Source organism: Toxoplasma gondii, chromosome XII, assembly GCF_000006565.2.
Source record: "Toxoplasma gondii ME49 chromosome XII, whole genome shotgun sequence".
Taxonomy (NCBI): domain Eukaryota; phylum Apicomplexa; class Conoidasida; order Eucoccidiorida; family Sarcocystidae; genus Toxoplasma; species Toxoplasma gondii.
Window position 1 is genome coordinate 2845722 of NC_031480.1, and position 14862 is coordinate 2860583.

Genomic DNA, 14862 nt, shown 5'->3' on the forward strand with positions numbered 1-14862 from the left:
AGCTAGCGCAGTGGAGCTACCAGCGACGCAGAGAAAACCAATGTGACAGCATCTGGGGTTTTAACCGTCGCGGGGGAAGGGCGGTCTTCTCTTTTTCTCGGGAGCTCTTGGGTTTCCGAACCACAGGAGCAGCTGAGTGCTTTTTGATTTCCCCCTTTTGTTCCGTTTTTCGGGCTGGTCGAGAACGAGATCCAGCCCCGGGAAAGACGGCGGGGCCGGCGGAGCGGCAAATTTGAAACGCCGGCCAACCAAACACCATTGGGCTTTCTTCCGAACGGCCTGTATTGATGGATCCGTCTATCTTCGGATTTTAATCTCGGCCGCCTCTCCACCGCTGGCCGTCGCTGCCTCTTCGCGGCTTGAGACTCATTTGTACCGACAGAACGAGGGAGCCTGCCCACGGAGACGGGTTCTTCCCGCCTCGAGTCCGAGAACGGAGTCGAGGCGTCAGTCTCTTTAAATGCCTCTTTCTTAATTCTGTAGATCGTCTGTTTTCCCCGTTTTCTGAGTCTTGGTGCGATGGAGGGCCGGACTACCGCGGGGCGGGCCACCCCCGCAGGCTTCTGGCTGTTTTCTTGCTGTCTGGCCTCGCTTCTCTGGAGCGCAAACGCGCTCATTCCTGCTGGGAAATCTGCTGGATCCTCTTTCCTCGCCGCTACTTCCTCTCAGCCTTCAGAGGAAGCTCCTCGCGAGTTCCCTGGGCACCTAAGTAACTCTCAAATCGCTTCAGAAACAGGCAGTGCCCTGAAGATCGAGGAAATCGCCTCTTCCGGCTCTGCACCTGAAGTCAGTGGTGCAGCTGGCGCGTCTGCCTCCAAAACAAGCGAAAAACCTATTCGGCCCTACCATACTGGACCGAGTTCTCGCTCTTCTGCCTACTCAGCTAGTTCAGGAATTCCCCTCTGTCACACCTGCAGCAGCTTCGATGCCGCTAACGGCGGCTGCCGCTTGTGTGTCCACGGCGAGGTCGCCTCCGATGTAAGTCTTCACGAATGCACGTTTGAGGAAGAAAGGAAAGGGATGAATACTATTTTGCAGGTTAACATGATGAGTGAGGCTACCAAGTGAGTACCATGGTCCTTGTCATACAAATGGTGGCTGTTCAAGTAGACGGTGGACACCACTGCGATAGTTAAGGCACGCGACCTAATAGTCGATTCAGTAGGAATGAAGAAAGTTTACCGTCCTCAGACGTGAAGAGTGAGCTGGGGTGAACACACGGCCGGAGACAGCTGCTCATGTCAGGTGACTGTACGTTTTCTTATTGGAGACAACACAGTTCCCTGGGTATCCAGCCCGGCGCTCTGGATATGACCGAATGCCGCCACCTCTTCCCTCGCGCTTTAGTGTGAGGAAACTGGTGAACTCGACGGGGTGACAGTGGAGAACGCCTCTCGGCTCCGCGGGATGAGCTGCGTGATCGAACTGCAGTTCCGATTGAAGTAGAATGCAATCGAGGCAACGGGTTTCGGTGTAGGTTTCTGGAATCCTCTAGTGGAAAGGGAGCTTTCCAGTTTTCGGAGCTTCAGCGTCCTTTCTTCGCATGTGGAGGAGTCACTTCCGTTGTCTGGGACCCACTTCGGTTGAACAGAAAGTGCTACCGGCCGAGGGCAAAAACGACACTTTCTTTGCGGTTGAATTTTGGAATCTGACTCGCGAACATTTCTGTCGGGGTCTATGTGGAGTTCTGTTGCTTCGTTGAAGTGAGAAGGACACCCGGATTTTCTGTGTCGAACGCCTTCAGCACATGTTGCTTCTGCCTCGTTACCCTGCTATTCACCGGCGGGTTCCCCAGACACGAAGTGCCTTTCTCTTCGAGGATTTGCTTCGCAGAGAACGCTGGAAACCTGGATGGCGGTGTCAGGGAACTTTCGACGTCTCTTTCCACGCGCCGGCTCCGTGTTTCTTGTTTGTGCTGTTCGTCCAAATGAAGAAGGGCGGATGTCTACGGGTGTGAGTCAGTTAGTGTCGAGTTCGATGTTGTCTGGTTGTTTTTCTGCAGTTTTTGATGCCGATGATGCCCATTCGGAACATCGACACGCATCGAGAGGAGACTCTGTCGCGTCTGGAAGCGAATCACCGGACGCATTTGAACGAGAAGAAAAACTTCTACGTTCTTCGCGGAAAAGGACCTTTCGGTTCGCTTGGAAACCTTCCTGGAACCCCCGGGCTGGATGCAGCGATTGCGTTCGGTCTAAGCTCTCCCGACCTCCCTTCTGCCTCCTTTGCGCAAATCAAAAATAAGGATTCGAGCGACTCCGGAGACGTCGCAGCAGTAGGGGAAGAGACCGATTCTGCGGTCGCAGACGGGTCGAAGACTTTGGACTTGGATTTGAAACTTGCAGAAACGTCCGTCCCCATCCTGCAAATGAAAGATGTATGTCTGGAAGTGAACAGAGAAACTCGATTTACAGAAGCCAAAGATACCAAGCACGATTGCTGCAAGCCCATGTGGTGCTGTTTATCTAGAGCGCTTTGAGGGGTGCAGCGGGAGAGTTCGAGATAGAATGGCAAGTGCGTAAGAGAAAGAGAGTTGAAGGAGTGAAAACGAAAAACACTGTATCACGTCTTGTGTATAGGGGACGTTGACTTCTTGTTTGGGCTGTCCACGGATCCGAGAGACGCTGACTCGTCGCAACTCTCAGCGTGCTTGTGTCGCGAAAGGCCTCTCACGACTTGAGAGACAGAGAGGTTAGGGAGGAGGAGTGCGTGTCGGTGTGTATACACTTGGGCGACACAGATCGAAGAGGGATCGCGGTGTGGAAGATACTGCAGCACTGTTGTTTTTCTTGTTTGATTTCTGCGAGGAAATGCGTTGTGCTTGCTGCGGTCTCCTTTGCAGAGTCAATACGTCGGAGTGATTGGCATCGGAACGCCTCCTCAGTTCGTCCAGCCTATCTTCGACACGGGCAGCACGTGAGGTCTTGATAAGTGAACGTTTTCTGATCAATCCCAAATGGACATTTTCCGTAGCATTTGGATGCGAGACACACAATGAGATTAGAATAGGCCGAATTCCAGAGTCCGTGTCACGTGCGCGGGAAAGTGGAAAAGAGTCTGAGATCGGTGGTGTACGGACCGCAGCGGCTTCCATCTCCAGCTGAACGTGGGTGTGTGTGACCCAAGAGAACCTTTTATTCGGCCTAAGGGCACGGCTTCGTGAGAGATCATCTCAAATGAGTCACTTCGACAGTCCAGTCAGGAGAAGAGAGGAACCACCGTAGCGTAGACAGAGGTGTGCTGCGGCGATGTGGTGTTTCGAGAATTCAGAGGGGCTGAAGCACAAAACATGCCCTCTCAAGTGCGGTTTCTGATTTCCACGTTGCTGTCTCCGTCGCTGTGCGTTGCAGGAATCTCTGGGTCGTCGGTTCAAAGTGCACAGACGACACTTGCACAAAAGTCACCCGCTTCGATCCGTCTGCGTCGAAGACCTTCAGAGCGGCAAATCCGCCGGTGCATTTAGACATTACATTCGGGACAGGACGTATTGAAGGCAGCACAGGAATCGACGACTTCACCGTTGGACCTTTCTTGGTCAAGGGCCAGTCCTTTGGCTTAGTCGAAAGTGAAGGTGGCCACAACATGCACGGAAACATCTTCAAGGTAAACAACTCGATGTGCCCTTTCTTACTTCGGGGGTAGCATGGAGTCTGTGGGTTCTGTTTATCCTGACACACGTCAGGATTCCTTTTGCAGCAAAACTGTGGGGACGGAATCGTTTTGACCTTTCGAGTGGCAAGGAGCGCGACACCAGAGACTCGAGGCGCAGTGCAAGAGATTTCTCACGAAGCGAGTTTGACGTCCGACGTCTTCAGAATTCGGCTGACACATGGGAGGTTTTCTAACTGTCAGGCCGTTTCTGGGGATGATGCATGGCTTGGGGGCTGATCGTTATGGTGAAAGTGTTTTTACAAGGTGTCTGCTCCTTCACAACTGGTTTTGAAACAAAGTGGAGCGTGGGAAGAAAACGACGCGTCAGCATCGCGTGTCTTGTTTTCGTTTTTTGTGGCGCCGGGCACGTCTCCGATGTGCAAATAGGTTCGGTATCTCAATTTTAGGTTTTCTGTCCGCCTCGTCGCGTCAAGAGAATTTACAGGAAGGTGACGCTCGAGTGTTTACAGAAGGTAGAGCGCTTCTCAGTTTCTGAATTCCGCTGGACTTTGTGTATCTTTGCGATATATGTTCTCAGACTATCAACTTTGAAGGCATTGTTGGTCTCGCATTCCCCGAAATGTCCAGCACCGGAACTGTTCCCATTTACGACAACATCATTAGCCAGGGCACTCTGAAGGAGAACGAATTTGCTTTTTACATGGCGAAGGGCTCCCAGGTGAGTTCCAGTTTCTCGCATGTGGCAGAAGGACGCCAGCAAAAGTGAGAGAGGCGGGAGAGACGTACGGGAGTTTTCTGGGTACATCAACTCCCCGCTGTTCTCGATGTTCTTCGCCCCTCAGGTTTCGGCTCTGTTTTTTGGTGGTGTCGATCCGCGATTCTATGAGGCGCCTATCCACATGTTCCCCGTGACACGCGAGCACTACTGGGAGACCTCTCTGGATGCCATTTACATTGGAGATAAGAAGTTCTGCTGCGAGGAGGGCACGAAGAATTACGTCATCCTGGATTCGGGAACAAGCTTCAACACCATGCCTAGTGGCGAACTCGGCAAGCTGTTGGATATGATTCCCTCCAAGGTACGTCGCTGTTTTCTGCGTCACTTTACTGCCGGACTGGTTCCACCCTATCCACGAAACAAGCAGTCGCTACGTATACGGCTTCCGGACAAGCGTGTATACGGAAGGGATGCTGAAATTTAACCGTTGGAGCTGTCTCGTGGAGCTGACTAGTGACTTTCGATTCCGGCCGCGAGGGTTACACTATGTAGGTCACATGGCTTCTGGTTTTCCGAGAGTCTACTAACGACGAGAAGCTAAGTGCTCTTCAAAAGAAGGATGGATAGTTTTTTCTCCCACGATTCTTCTCGGGAGCGACATGTGAACGGATTGGCGACTTTCGAATGGCGTGTCGCATCAGGAGCAACCGTTGTGTTGTCCGTTCTGCTTCGTAGGAATGCAATCTGGACGACCCTGAATTCACCAGTGACTTCCCAACTATTACCTACGTTATCGTAAGTTCTGATACTGCAGTCTTGGCAGCGGAGGACCGCTTTCTACGGGATTTTGCATGTGTCATTGTCTGCTGAGATACTAGCTGTCGAAACGGCATGAGACGCGACGCACACCTTGTTCTGCAACAAGGTGTCATTGTTACCTCATGCTGTGAGTAGCCAACGACGTAACGGTCCCAGTCTGTCTGGTGGATCCTGTGTTTTTCAGGGAGGCGTCAAGTTCCCTCTGACGCCTGAGCAGTACTTGGTGCGAAGCAAGAAGAACGAGTGCAAGCCCGCGTATATGCAGATCGACGTTCCATCTCAGTTCGGGCATGCGTACATTCTTGGTTCAGTCGCTTTCATGCGGCACTACTACACTGTTTTCAGGCGTTCCGACGGGACACGGCCGTCTTTGGTAAGGAGCTCACCTAACCAACTCAGTGGGGTCTTTTAATAGGGGCAACAACGGTGCATCTTGGGAAGAAGAGGAGCTGGACGGCGAACTTTGAAAAATGTTTTGTTTTCTGCTGTGTTTTTTGCTGGTATGCAGGTCGGTATCGCTCGCGCGGTGCACAACGACGACAACAGTGCGTACCTTTCGAATGTGCTGAATGAATACCCCGGTGCGCATATTCGCAAAGAGGATTTGATGATGGAGAGGTCGATGAGTGCGCCGTCGATGCGTGAATTGTGATAGAACTGTTAAGTGTCATGTAATGATTTGTGTGCCACTGAAGCTGTACAACTGGCATCCAATGTGGTCCTGCGTTTTCCGAGGAAAATTCCGTCTCGGCCTCTGACCGGGACGCTTAACGAAGTGTGTCAAGCGATTGACGCGAACCGCAACAACTTGAACAGCATTCAAAATTTCGGCGACAAGAACTCTTCGTTGCTCAACGAGAATGTTCATGTCAAAGGTTTTGACCAACAGATACGAGAATGCAGCTCGCAGCGTTTTCTTGAAGGAGCGGGGTGGGAGGTTCCCCCCGTCGGTCGATCACATAGTTCTATAAACGCTTATACTACTGAGTCACGCATCCTGTAGACTGTACCGGAAACACCTGTATACCACAGCGAACGTTTTTCCGTCGCGTCTGCATATATACATATATGTATAAATAGACAGGTTGATAGACACTCCGTGTCTGGCACTAGCGAGATGAGCCAAGTAGCGGAGTATGCGGGGTGGAAAGTAGCCATGTTGTAAAGCACCAGCTGTTTCCAAAGAGCATATCGTGGAACCTACATCGCGCAAGTCATCCCGTAGACATTGGTAGTTGCAGTGAAAAAGCCCTAGAGCGAAGGTACACAAAAACCGGCTTGCACAACCTTCCCAGTCTACCGGTCGCGGCGCCATTTGAAGTCTGGCGTTCGCTTCCGTTCCGCTCGGAAAGCGCGGCCGAAGAGAAGAGCAGGTCGGTTTGCAAATGGCAATAAATTAAGTTGCCTGTCGCTTTTGAGCCTCCGTCTGGTGGATGGAGCAAAGACAGTAAAGCTAGCACCTAGTTTTGGTTGTAGGGAAGCGTTTGATGTCATGTGCACGGTCGAGGACAGAGATCGATGAAGAGAGGCATCGGCATTTCTCTTGAGTAGCTGTCACCTATTTGCGTTGATCCGTCTTCGGAAGTGGTTTGCTGAAGCTGCATACACTTTCTAGCAAATTGGACGTCTCCTGCATCCTCGCCCAATAGGGGAATAAGAATGTGAACAGGGAATGGTTGTTCTCGGCTTTTCGATACATTTGAATCTTCTGGTGAAGAGGCGGCACGTGTCCGCATTTTCGATGTCCTTCCTACATCGACTTTTGCAACAACTAGAGGAGACACAGTGGCACCATACTTCGAGGGCTTTTTGCTGGCTGGCACCGCCTCTTGATAAAGATGCCCTCTTGCTGGCGGAGGAGAGTTTGGACTGCGGCCAGATAGACACCTTGATCCTCTTTCAACCCGGTATGGTACGGGCGAAACTGCGAAAATGGAATTCGGATTATCCACTCAGTCTGTTTGGTATGAGCGTCACTCATTCTGTGGGGGCGCTGTCCGAGTTGGTTGTGAGAGAACATGTTAAAGTGCTCTCCGTCGGTGACAAGAGGTTTTCTACTTTCCGGAATCTAGACAGGTTGCTCCGTTGCGCTGCGTTGGGGTTCTGTATCAGCAGTGACCTCCGAGGAAGAATGATTCCGTTTCTTAATCGTTAACGTTATTATGATGTGGAACCGACTGATTAGAAGGCTTTCAGAAGAGTTGTTTCCGTGCAATGGTGGTCGGCATTTGCAATTTCTGAGTACCCGGTTGTTTCATTTCAAACCATCTGGTCGTGTATGAATTCGCCGCATCCAATGTGTAGTGGCCACACTTGTTCAGGTCGGATGCCACCACCCCGACTTTGAACTCCTGCTATCCTTGTGTTCTGCATGTATAAATCTCGAACTATATATGTGTGTAGATATTTATGTAAGGACATTGAACGAATCCACCTTCAAGACCGTTGACGTTATCACGGTTTTACGTGACGGATAGCGTTAAATAACATCTCAAACCGCTGTGATGACCTCCGGCAGCAGTATGTTCGTGTAGCGAAATGGGATGCCAAGCGAGACCACGCCGGTCTACCGTCAGCATGTATGCCTTTCTTCGGCCATGTGACCCATCATACGTACTTTGGTGAACTTGCGGAGTGGACCTTGGTCTGGCGGGAGGAGCAGAGCTGGGCTTGATCTTTTCCTTTCCACTTCCTTCTCCCTGAAACATAAACGGCATGGGCCTCCTGTGTGTGACACAATCTCAAGTTCCGTATCAGGCCATAGGTGGCCGCATTTTGCCTAATAGAACTAGCAGGTCCCTCCCCGCCTCACTCGCTGACTCCTTGGGTAGGAATGCATCTGTTGGCTGTGCTATATATTGGGTCGAAGTTCTACTGTGCGTTTCCTGGCCATCATGTTAACTTTGTATTGCATAGGCGTACCCAGCTTATCTTCAAAGTGCCTGAGAGATTCCTCTTTGTTTCACGTATACAGCTTCATATTTAAAGGGCATTTGCTCGTCCCAGCGGTTCACTGTGTATTCCCTTCGACACTTTACTCGCTTGCTCAAATCTAGCGCGAAGGTTGTACCTGTTCGATCATGCGAATGGTGAAACCGACAACATAGGGACTTCGATATCTGCCCGAAACGGGTGATGAAGGCACAGAAGCAACGAAGAGGTTGTCGGCCCTCTTCGATGTTGACAGGAATGATGTCTCTCTAAACGGCAGCGGGGAAGTATCAGACGGTGCCGGCTGTGACCCTCTGCACAGTTAGGACATAACAAGACACGCCAGCACCCCTAAATGCTGTCCAGTTGATGATGGGTACTTCGAGAGGTCTCGCCAGCTGCGGAAAACGAGCACCCCGACCAGTGTCCCCGCCAATGTTTCAACGACCCCTTTCTCACAAGAAGCGTGACACAGAGGATGTCGCATGTTCTGCGGTTCTAGATGTCACGACTCGGTAGGGAACCCTTGACAATTTTGAAGACTTCTTTGACCGCCTCTAATATGGAAGAGCTTATTCTTATGTCTCATTCATAATCGACCACAAGGTCCTTGAACCGTCAGCTGCCGGTAGTGAAGGTTTTCTATGCTACATTTACAACATAATCTACAACGGTGCTGGAGGAATGTAGTTTCCGTTCCGACCCGTAGTGTGCGGTGGCACGACGGAATTTGCAGTCTCGTGCAATGGTGTGAAAAGTTGACGTAAGTGGGGCTAGCAGAGGAACTGTTGGGGGCGAAAGAAACGAAGCAATGGTCGTCTCGCGAAACGGCACTCTGGGAAGCACAAGTCGCTGCAAAGAGGCCTTTCTTCGTGGAAGACGTCAGCGCTTCCATATCAACTGTATGTTAAGATGGGGCCACTACATGCTGCATTCGCTTCCTGCAAATGTTTTTCATGTTCTGACCGGAATTGCATTTTCTCTGCCGCTTGTCGTGTATGCGGAGAGAAACCGGGAGGAGTGCCATCGGCTCTGCGTGATGAAGACAGGCCTCCATGTTGTTGATTACACGAAGCCGGCGAGGAGGCAGGTCTGGGAAGCAATTTGGTCTCGGAGCCGTCTGGGAGGAAGCTGTTCACGCGAGTTTTTCTGACATTTAAAGAGCCGTACTGTCCATCCGCACCCCGCGACATTACCCCGTGCTGCATTGTGACCCCTGACACACTACTGGACATTCCATCAAACTGTCAAAGTAATTGTTTAAGCTGTGTTGTCTAACACATTCTTTGTCCGAGGGGACTTGCTGAGTGAATCGTAGAAGACCTCATGTACACCGTTGTCCAACGCATTCCAACAGGTGCCTCTTCTTGCCAAGGCGTCCACTTGGCATGTCGCTTCAACCTGGGACTTCGCAGAAGGCAAACAAGGTATGATAAGGTGACTAAGAACTCTCGGAAAAACATCCCCTCTATCACTTGGTTTTCTCGGTGCCGTAGACTTTGACGAAGCTGGATCTTCTGCCTCTTCGCTGCAGCCTTCGCTACGACTTTGCCTTGCCCGCTACTCTAGCGTAGACGGAAAATTCCCTTAGTCCCAACGCATCCTTCGCTGCAAGTGAAAGTGTAATATGACGCTGATACCACGGTTCTGACACTGGCTATTTTGACGGGCTTGAATACAACCACAAATTCTGACCGCTCTTGAGACGTTGGGACTCCCTTTAGAACACAAAGCGAGTAGTGAAATTAGGTGATCCGGTCTGCAACTCGAGCACATTGGTCTTAGATGAAATACTGCGAAACATGAACTCAGTGCTTCCTCCTTGTTCTTGGATCCGGGGAGTGGTGTGAGGCGGACATGCGTTTCAACCTGAACGGATCTCGCTGCTCTGTTTCCTGCCAGAGGAAGTATTCCGCAGAGGCGGCTACAAAGCCATGCTATAAACAAGCGTGTGCAAAGTCTGGTTGGCGCGGGCCGAGGAAACGACCGCTTGCTCTTCAGGACGAAACACGTTCTTCAAAGGGTGAGAACTGCCCCGCTCATGGTTCGACTGGGGGAAAAGAGACCAGATGTGCATCTGATTTTTCACGGATCAAAAAGGGCTGCTTGCGTTTGTGTGGCAGCCACGACGTCGCCGCCTGCACGTCGGTTTATATTCGGAGCCCCCCTGACCACAGTAGAAGGTTCTTCCGGATAGTACCTTTTTTCCCTGTGGAGGCCGACGAAGCCTGCGATTGTCGAGGGCTAAAGGAACACTCCGAAAACAGTCTCCGTTTCCAGAGGAAAAGCTTGCACGCAGCTATGCTTTGCAGTTGCTACCAAGTGAGTTCCCTTCCCCGTGATCGCGTAGGGTCGTTTCTTCGGAGCCACGAAGGCAGCACGCGACACGGATGGCTGAGCCGGGACTTTTTTTCGTCTGGAAAATCTCCTTCCTTCGATTCGCAGAAGCCCGCAGTTTCTCACGTTGTCGTCGGTGACTACACACACGACCATTTTGTGGTGTGCTGCGGTTAGATGCTCGTCCATTTCTTCGTTTTTTCTCCCCCTTACGGCTCGTTTCTCTTGAGGGGCTTTGCTCTATAAAAACTCTGCGATCTGTATCAAGCCGGACTGTTTCGTTCTCAACGCTGACGCTCATTTGTCCAGCTTTCGCTGCAGTATCTTCGAACTCGATATAACGGAACACCTCGCTGTTTTTCGGCTTCTCACCTCCTCGCCGACTCCATTCAACCCAGCCCCCGGTGACAGTTGGACTCACGACTCAGATCTGGTTTCCCCTGAGAGACGTCTTGTACCCCCCAGTCCGCTTTTTACACTTCCAATTTTCCACATTGTTTGCAGCTTCTACATTCTTGCGATTTCTCGCGTTGTATGGACAGGTAGAGGAACCCTGTCGCGGGCGGCAACTTGATGTCTACCGCGAACTTGTTGCTTTGATCACTACTTGCTAGCGGGGAGTTCACCTTTGATCCGGACTGCCGAAGAAAAACTCTTCCCTGCCATCTCGTACGTACTTGCCTCCCGGCTGTCATCCCTCCCGCCTTTTTCCTGGGCTCCTGAGGGAGGGACTTCGCCCCGGGGTTTCCCGAGTCGTCATATCCCCGCTCTACGTGTAGCAAAGCAAGGGCACGAGGCTTAGTTGTCTGCGACCATCTGACACTGCCTTTCCGTCTCGAGTAGAAAAAGGCAATTCGACTCTCGCCTTTTACGGTGGCTTTCGGCCCGTGAGTTGTTTCTTTTCCTTTTTCGTCACTTCTTCACACCATGGCGGCAGCGAAGGGCTCCAATGCACTCATTCAGCAGCTCCTCGAGGCAGAGGAGGAGGCCGACACCATCGTCAACAAAGCGAAGGAAAGTGAGTACAACCCGATTGCAGATCTACGTTTCCAACTGGTTCGTAGCAGCGCGAATGGGGTATAGCGAGACACCCTCTTTCTTTGTTACTTACGTTTCTGAAGAAAGAGGGAAGCCAGTAGCATCCGACAGCCATATGTGACCTCTCGGAACTCTCCAAGTGCCACCGATCGCAGTGGGCAGCCGGTTTGGCTTCCAAAAGATTCGTTTTCGTATAAAGAGATCATTCGAAATCCACTTTTTCGTCAAGGTAGAGATATGGACAGACGTAAGTATTCCGTACAGAGGAACTCTAGGAAAGAGACTACCAGACTGAATATCATGCATAGCGGAGAGTTGCTTTCCATATATTGACAGTTTTGCAGACGCTGTGAAGGTTTCCTGTCCCGCTTTTTGGAGAAACGTGAACAAACGCAAAGGTGGACGTTTTTAACCTCGGGTTTCTCCGGTCTCCTCTCGCTCCTGTGCTGGTTTCTTGTGATGATTTGGAGGCCGCACCCAGGCTTCGTGTCTCAGTCAGGAAAGCTATTTTTTCCTCTATAGGGCTGCTTCTTCAGTTCCACTTGCTCATGTGTACCACGCAGTCGAGCGTCAGTTGTAGTTTATTGTTCCACTTTAGTCCCTGAGAGAAGTCGAAACTCTTTGTCGGAGATGTCGTGGCCGCTGTATCGGCATTAGCCTCCACACTTGCGTACCCTTTTCCCTTTTCTAATTCAGCTATAACTCTGTGTGACTGAGACCGTAAAAACATAGGAGCAGAATACTTCTGAAAAAAAGGAACCAATTTGGACTTTCCGTTGATGCGACTAGTCTTTCGAAGTGAGCAAACTTTTCTGGAGTTCTAAAATCAGTTACTAAAGTAATATCGACTTTTTAGATGTTTCAATACTCCTTCACCCAGAAGTCCAACGAATCCACGATCGTTTCAAACGAAGTGTAGGGGTAAAAAACGTTATTGTTGTTGTGCCGTGCCACGACTGGCCTGGTAATTCGAAAGTGAAAGTGTAGACGCGCCTCACTGAGGGTCGCGAGTGCTCGGGAGGATCGATGGTTTGTTCTGCGTGGATTTAAAAAACAAAGTTATCAACTCACTTGCAGATAGTCGTCCGTCACGGGTGAGCCAGGAGGCGGGCGCTTTTCTATGTGCGAGCTGTGGCGAACATACCGTTCAGTTTCTTAATGGGAGAATAGCCTGACGCTGGTACAGACGCAACTGAAGAAGACAAAACCTTCAGATTCTGTTTAGTGTAGTTTAGAATATCCAAAAGCACCCTCCAGTACAGCTGCCGTACTGCGACTTCACCCCAGTTGTGTACCCTTTCTCTTTTTCTCAAAGGCTTGAAAGCACATGTTCAGACAGCCCGTGATGACGTTGATAACATGTGCGGTTTTCTTTCTCTAGACCGGGTGAAGATGCTCAAGGATGCCCGCTTCAGTGCTGAGGAAGAGCTGAAGGTATTTCGCGCCAAAGAGGAGGAGCGATTCAAGGCGGAATACGAACAGGTACGACGCAGATGGCCAGACGTGCCGATGTGTCGCTTTCGAAGAGGCTGATGGATTCAGGCGAAACCTCCACTTTCTTGTTCACGGTTTTTTCGCGAACTATTTTGCGTGCGTCCTCTCTTCTGCGGAAGTCTCGGAACGGCTGGTTCCTGAGGTCTTCGGACGCATGGTCTTTGAGTGTTGTGTTGTCCTCACTGAGTTGTTTTCGTGTTTCGAACGCTGGAGGCAGGATGTGGAGGCAGCGCTTTTTGTGGTTTTACTGTCTTCGTGCTCGACAGACCGCAGGCCAAGAAGATTCTCTGGTGTCGAGCCTGGAGGCGAAGACAAAGGGCGAGATTGAGGGCATCAAGAAAGACTACATGGAGAACAAAGACAAACTCATCGAGTTCATTCACAGAAAAGTCATGGATGTCGATCTTTCGTTGGACACGGAAACGATTGCTGTTCTACGCACTTGCGACAAACGAGGCGTCGCACCGTAATTTGGTAGATATCGACCCGGTGTTTGGGAAAAAGCTGACTTTTTCTGAGACAATGCAATTTACGGTGTGGAACATTTTTCTTTGCGTGCACACGAGCATCTGCGCGTGATTGTCTTCCGGACACCCAGACGCGGCTGGAGTGTCGAAACTCTGCGGACTTCTTTCTCCCAGCTAGATGCCGAAGCAGAGCACTCCGCATGCAGATGCACGTGTTCGAGGAAACGGACGAAAAGGCGACAGCAGACTCTCCCTGAGTGTACTCGGGGCCTATGATACCTTCAGTATAAGATTACGGGGTGACAACACCAAAGCAGAACACCAGGTCACTGGACACACCTACAGGACCACACCAGAGAGGTCTGCAGAATGATATGAACAGCAGGCTTTCACAACGCTTTCCGGGCTGTATTCTGCTAAGCCGCCAAGACGGCAAGACAGAAAATCTACGCATCACAATTTAGCAGGTCTCTGTAAAAGCAAATGCTGCCGAATAGACATTGGTCTCCCACCAACGACAAGGTCCGCATTTTAGACTACAGGTGACGTCGAATTTGAAACTCCAGTCAGGATTACAGCCGGAGCATTTATTGAAATGCTCAAACTTCTCTCGTATGTTTCGCACTTAAAACCTACTTCCAATTACTTACCCGTCACACGCCTGTCTCCGGAGGGTCGCTACAGCATCAGAAGGCTCCTCCCTTTTGGCTGTGCACTGTTTCATTAGTATTACAGACACTTTCCAATCAAACTTTATAAATACCATGCAGTTTCATTTTCGAATTGCTGCAATCCTATGTGTTGAACCGATGACGACACTTTCGCTTTAACGTCTTATCCAGGGCAGTGGAGGCGGTCCTTTGCAACATCGTTTCCGACTGCTACATACGCAGAAATGCTTCGTCGGTGTCTTCACGTGCTCAACCTTGTCAGTCGTCTAGCTAAAAAAAGCCTTACAGTGAACTCCGGAGAGCGAGTAGGACCACACAACGAAGCTCAGATCATTGTAGAGCGGATTATACGTTACAGCAAGACTGAGATCGTCGAAGAGTGGGTACCATACAACACATCTCAGATTTTCTGCCTCTCCTTTCGTTGCCTGTTCGTTGTGAGATGCACATCGGCGACAGCGAAACCTGGTTCAAACCACCTTAAACACATGCTTTCCCTCAACTCGTGTTTTCAAAGACTCACATTTTACCGTGTCTGAACTCTTATCGCTGGTCCTTTATCGTCTGTCGGTTTCACCGGAACAACACAGGCTACGCCGTGCACATGGCTAATGCGTTCTTTCATACACGAACTTTCGCTAGGACGGTTGATTGCTTCCTCTACTCCTGATCCGGTACACATTCTGGGATTTCCTAATGGATAGAAAGTATACACGGCGTTCCTCACAAACCTGCAGTTTGAAGCAGTCCGATTTTTATCGAAGCAGTTTTGGTG

At 50.6% G+C, this 14862-nt stretch overlaps 3 protein-coding genes across 3 annotated transcripts; 2 read left to right on the plus strand and 1 right to left on the minus strand.

Annotated features, from left to right (window-relative positions):
- The first annotated feature begins 46 nt into the window (after positions 1-46).
- ASP3 (aspartyl protease ASP3) lies at positions 47-6037 on the plus strand. The gene is made up of 9 exons (XM_002367002.2): positions 47-978; positions 2003-2377; positions 2843-2916; positions 3351-3603; positions 4190-4330; positions 4455-4691; positions 5066-5125; positions 5334-5522; positions 5658-6037. The coding sequence occupies exons 1-9, from the start codon at positions 520-522 to the stop codon at positions 5799-5801; spliced, it is 1932 nt and encodes a 643-aa protein (XP_002367043.1). The 5' UTR covers positions 47-519; the 3' UTR covers positions 5802-6037.
- Positions 6038-7611: 1574 nt separating this feature from the next.
- On the minus strand, positions 7612-9315 carry TGME49_246555 (hypothetical protein; the record flags this gene model as incomplete). The annotated part of the gene is made up of 3 exons (XM_018780788.1): positions 7612-7848; positions 8220-8394; positions 9047-9315. The coding sequence occupies 3 exons, from the start codon at positions 9313-9315 to the stop codon at positions 7612-7614; spliced, it is 681 nt and encodes a 226-aa protein (XP_018634926.1).
- Positions 9316-10296: 981 nt separating this feature from the next.
- On the plus strand, positions 10297-14256 carry TGME49_246560 (vacuolar ATP synthase subunit g, putative). Its single transcript, XM_002367003.2, has 3 exons — positions 10297-11435; positions 12837-12937; positions 13216-14256. The coding sequence occupies exons 1-3, from the start codon at positions 11345-11347 to the stop codon at positions 13417-13419; spliced, it is 396 nt and encodes a 131-aa protein (XP_002367044.1). The 5' UTR covers positions 10297-11344; the 3' UTR covers positions 13420-14256.
- The last annotated feature ends 606 nt before the right edge of the window (positions 14257-14862 follow it).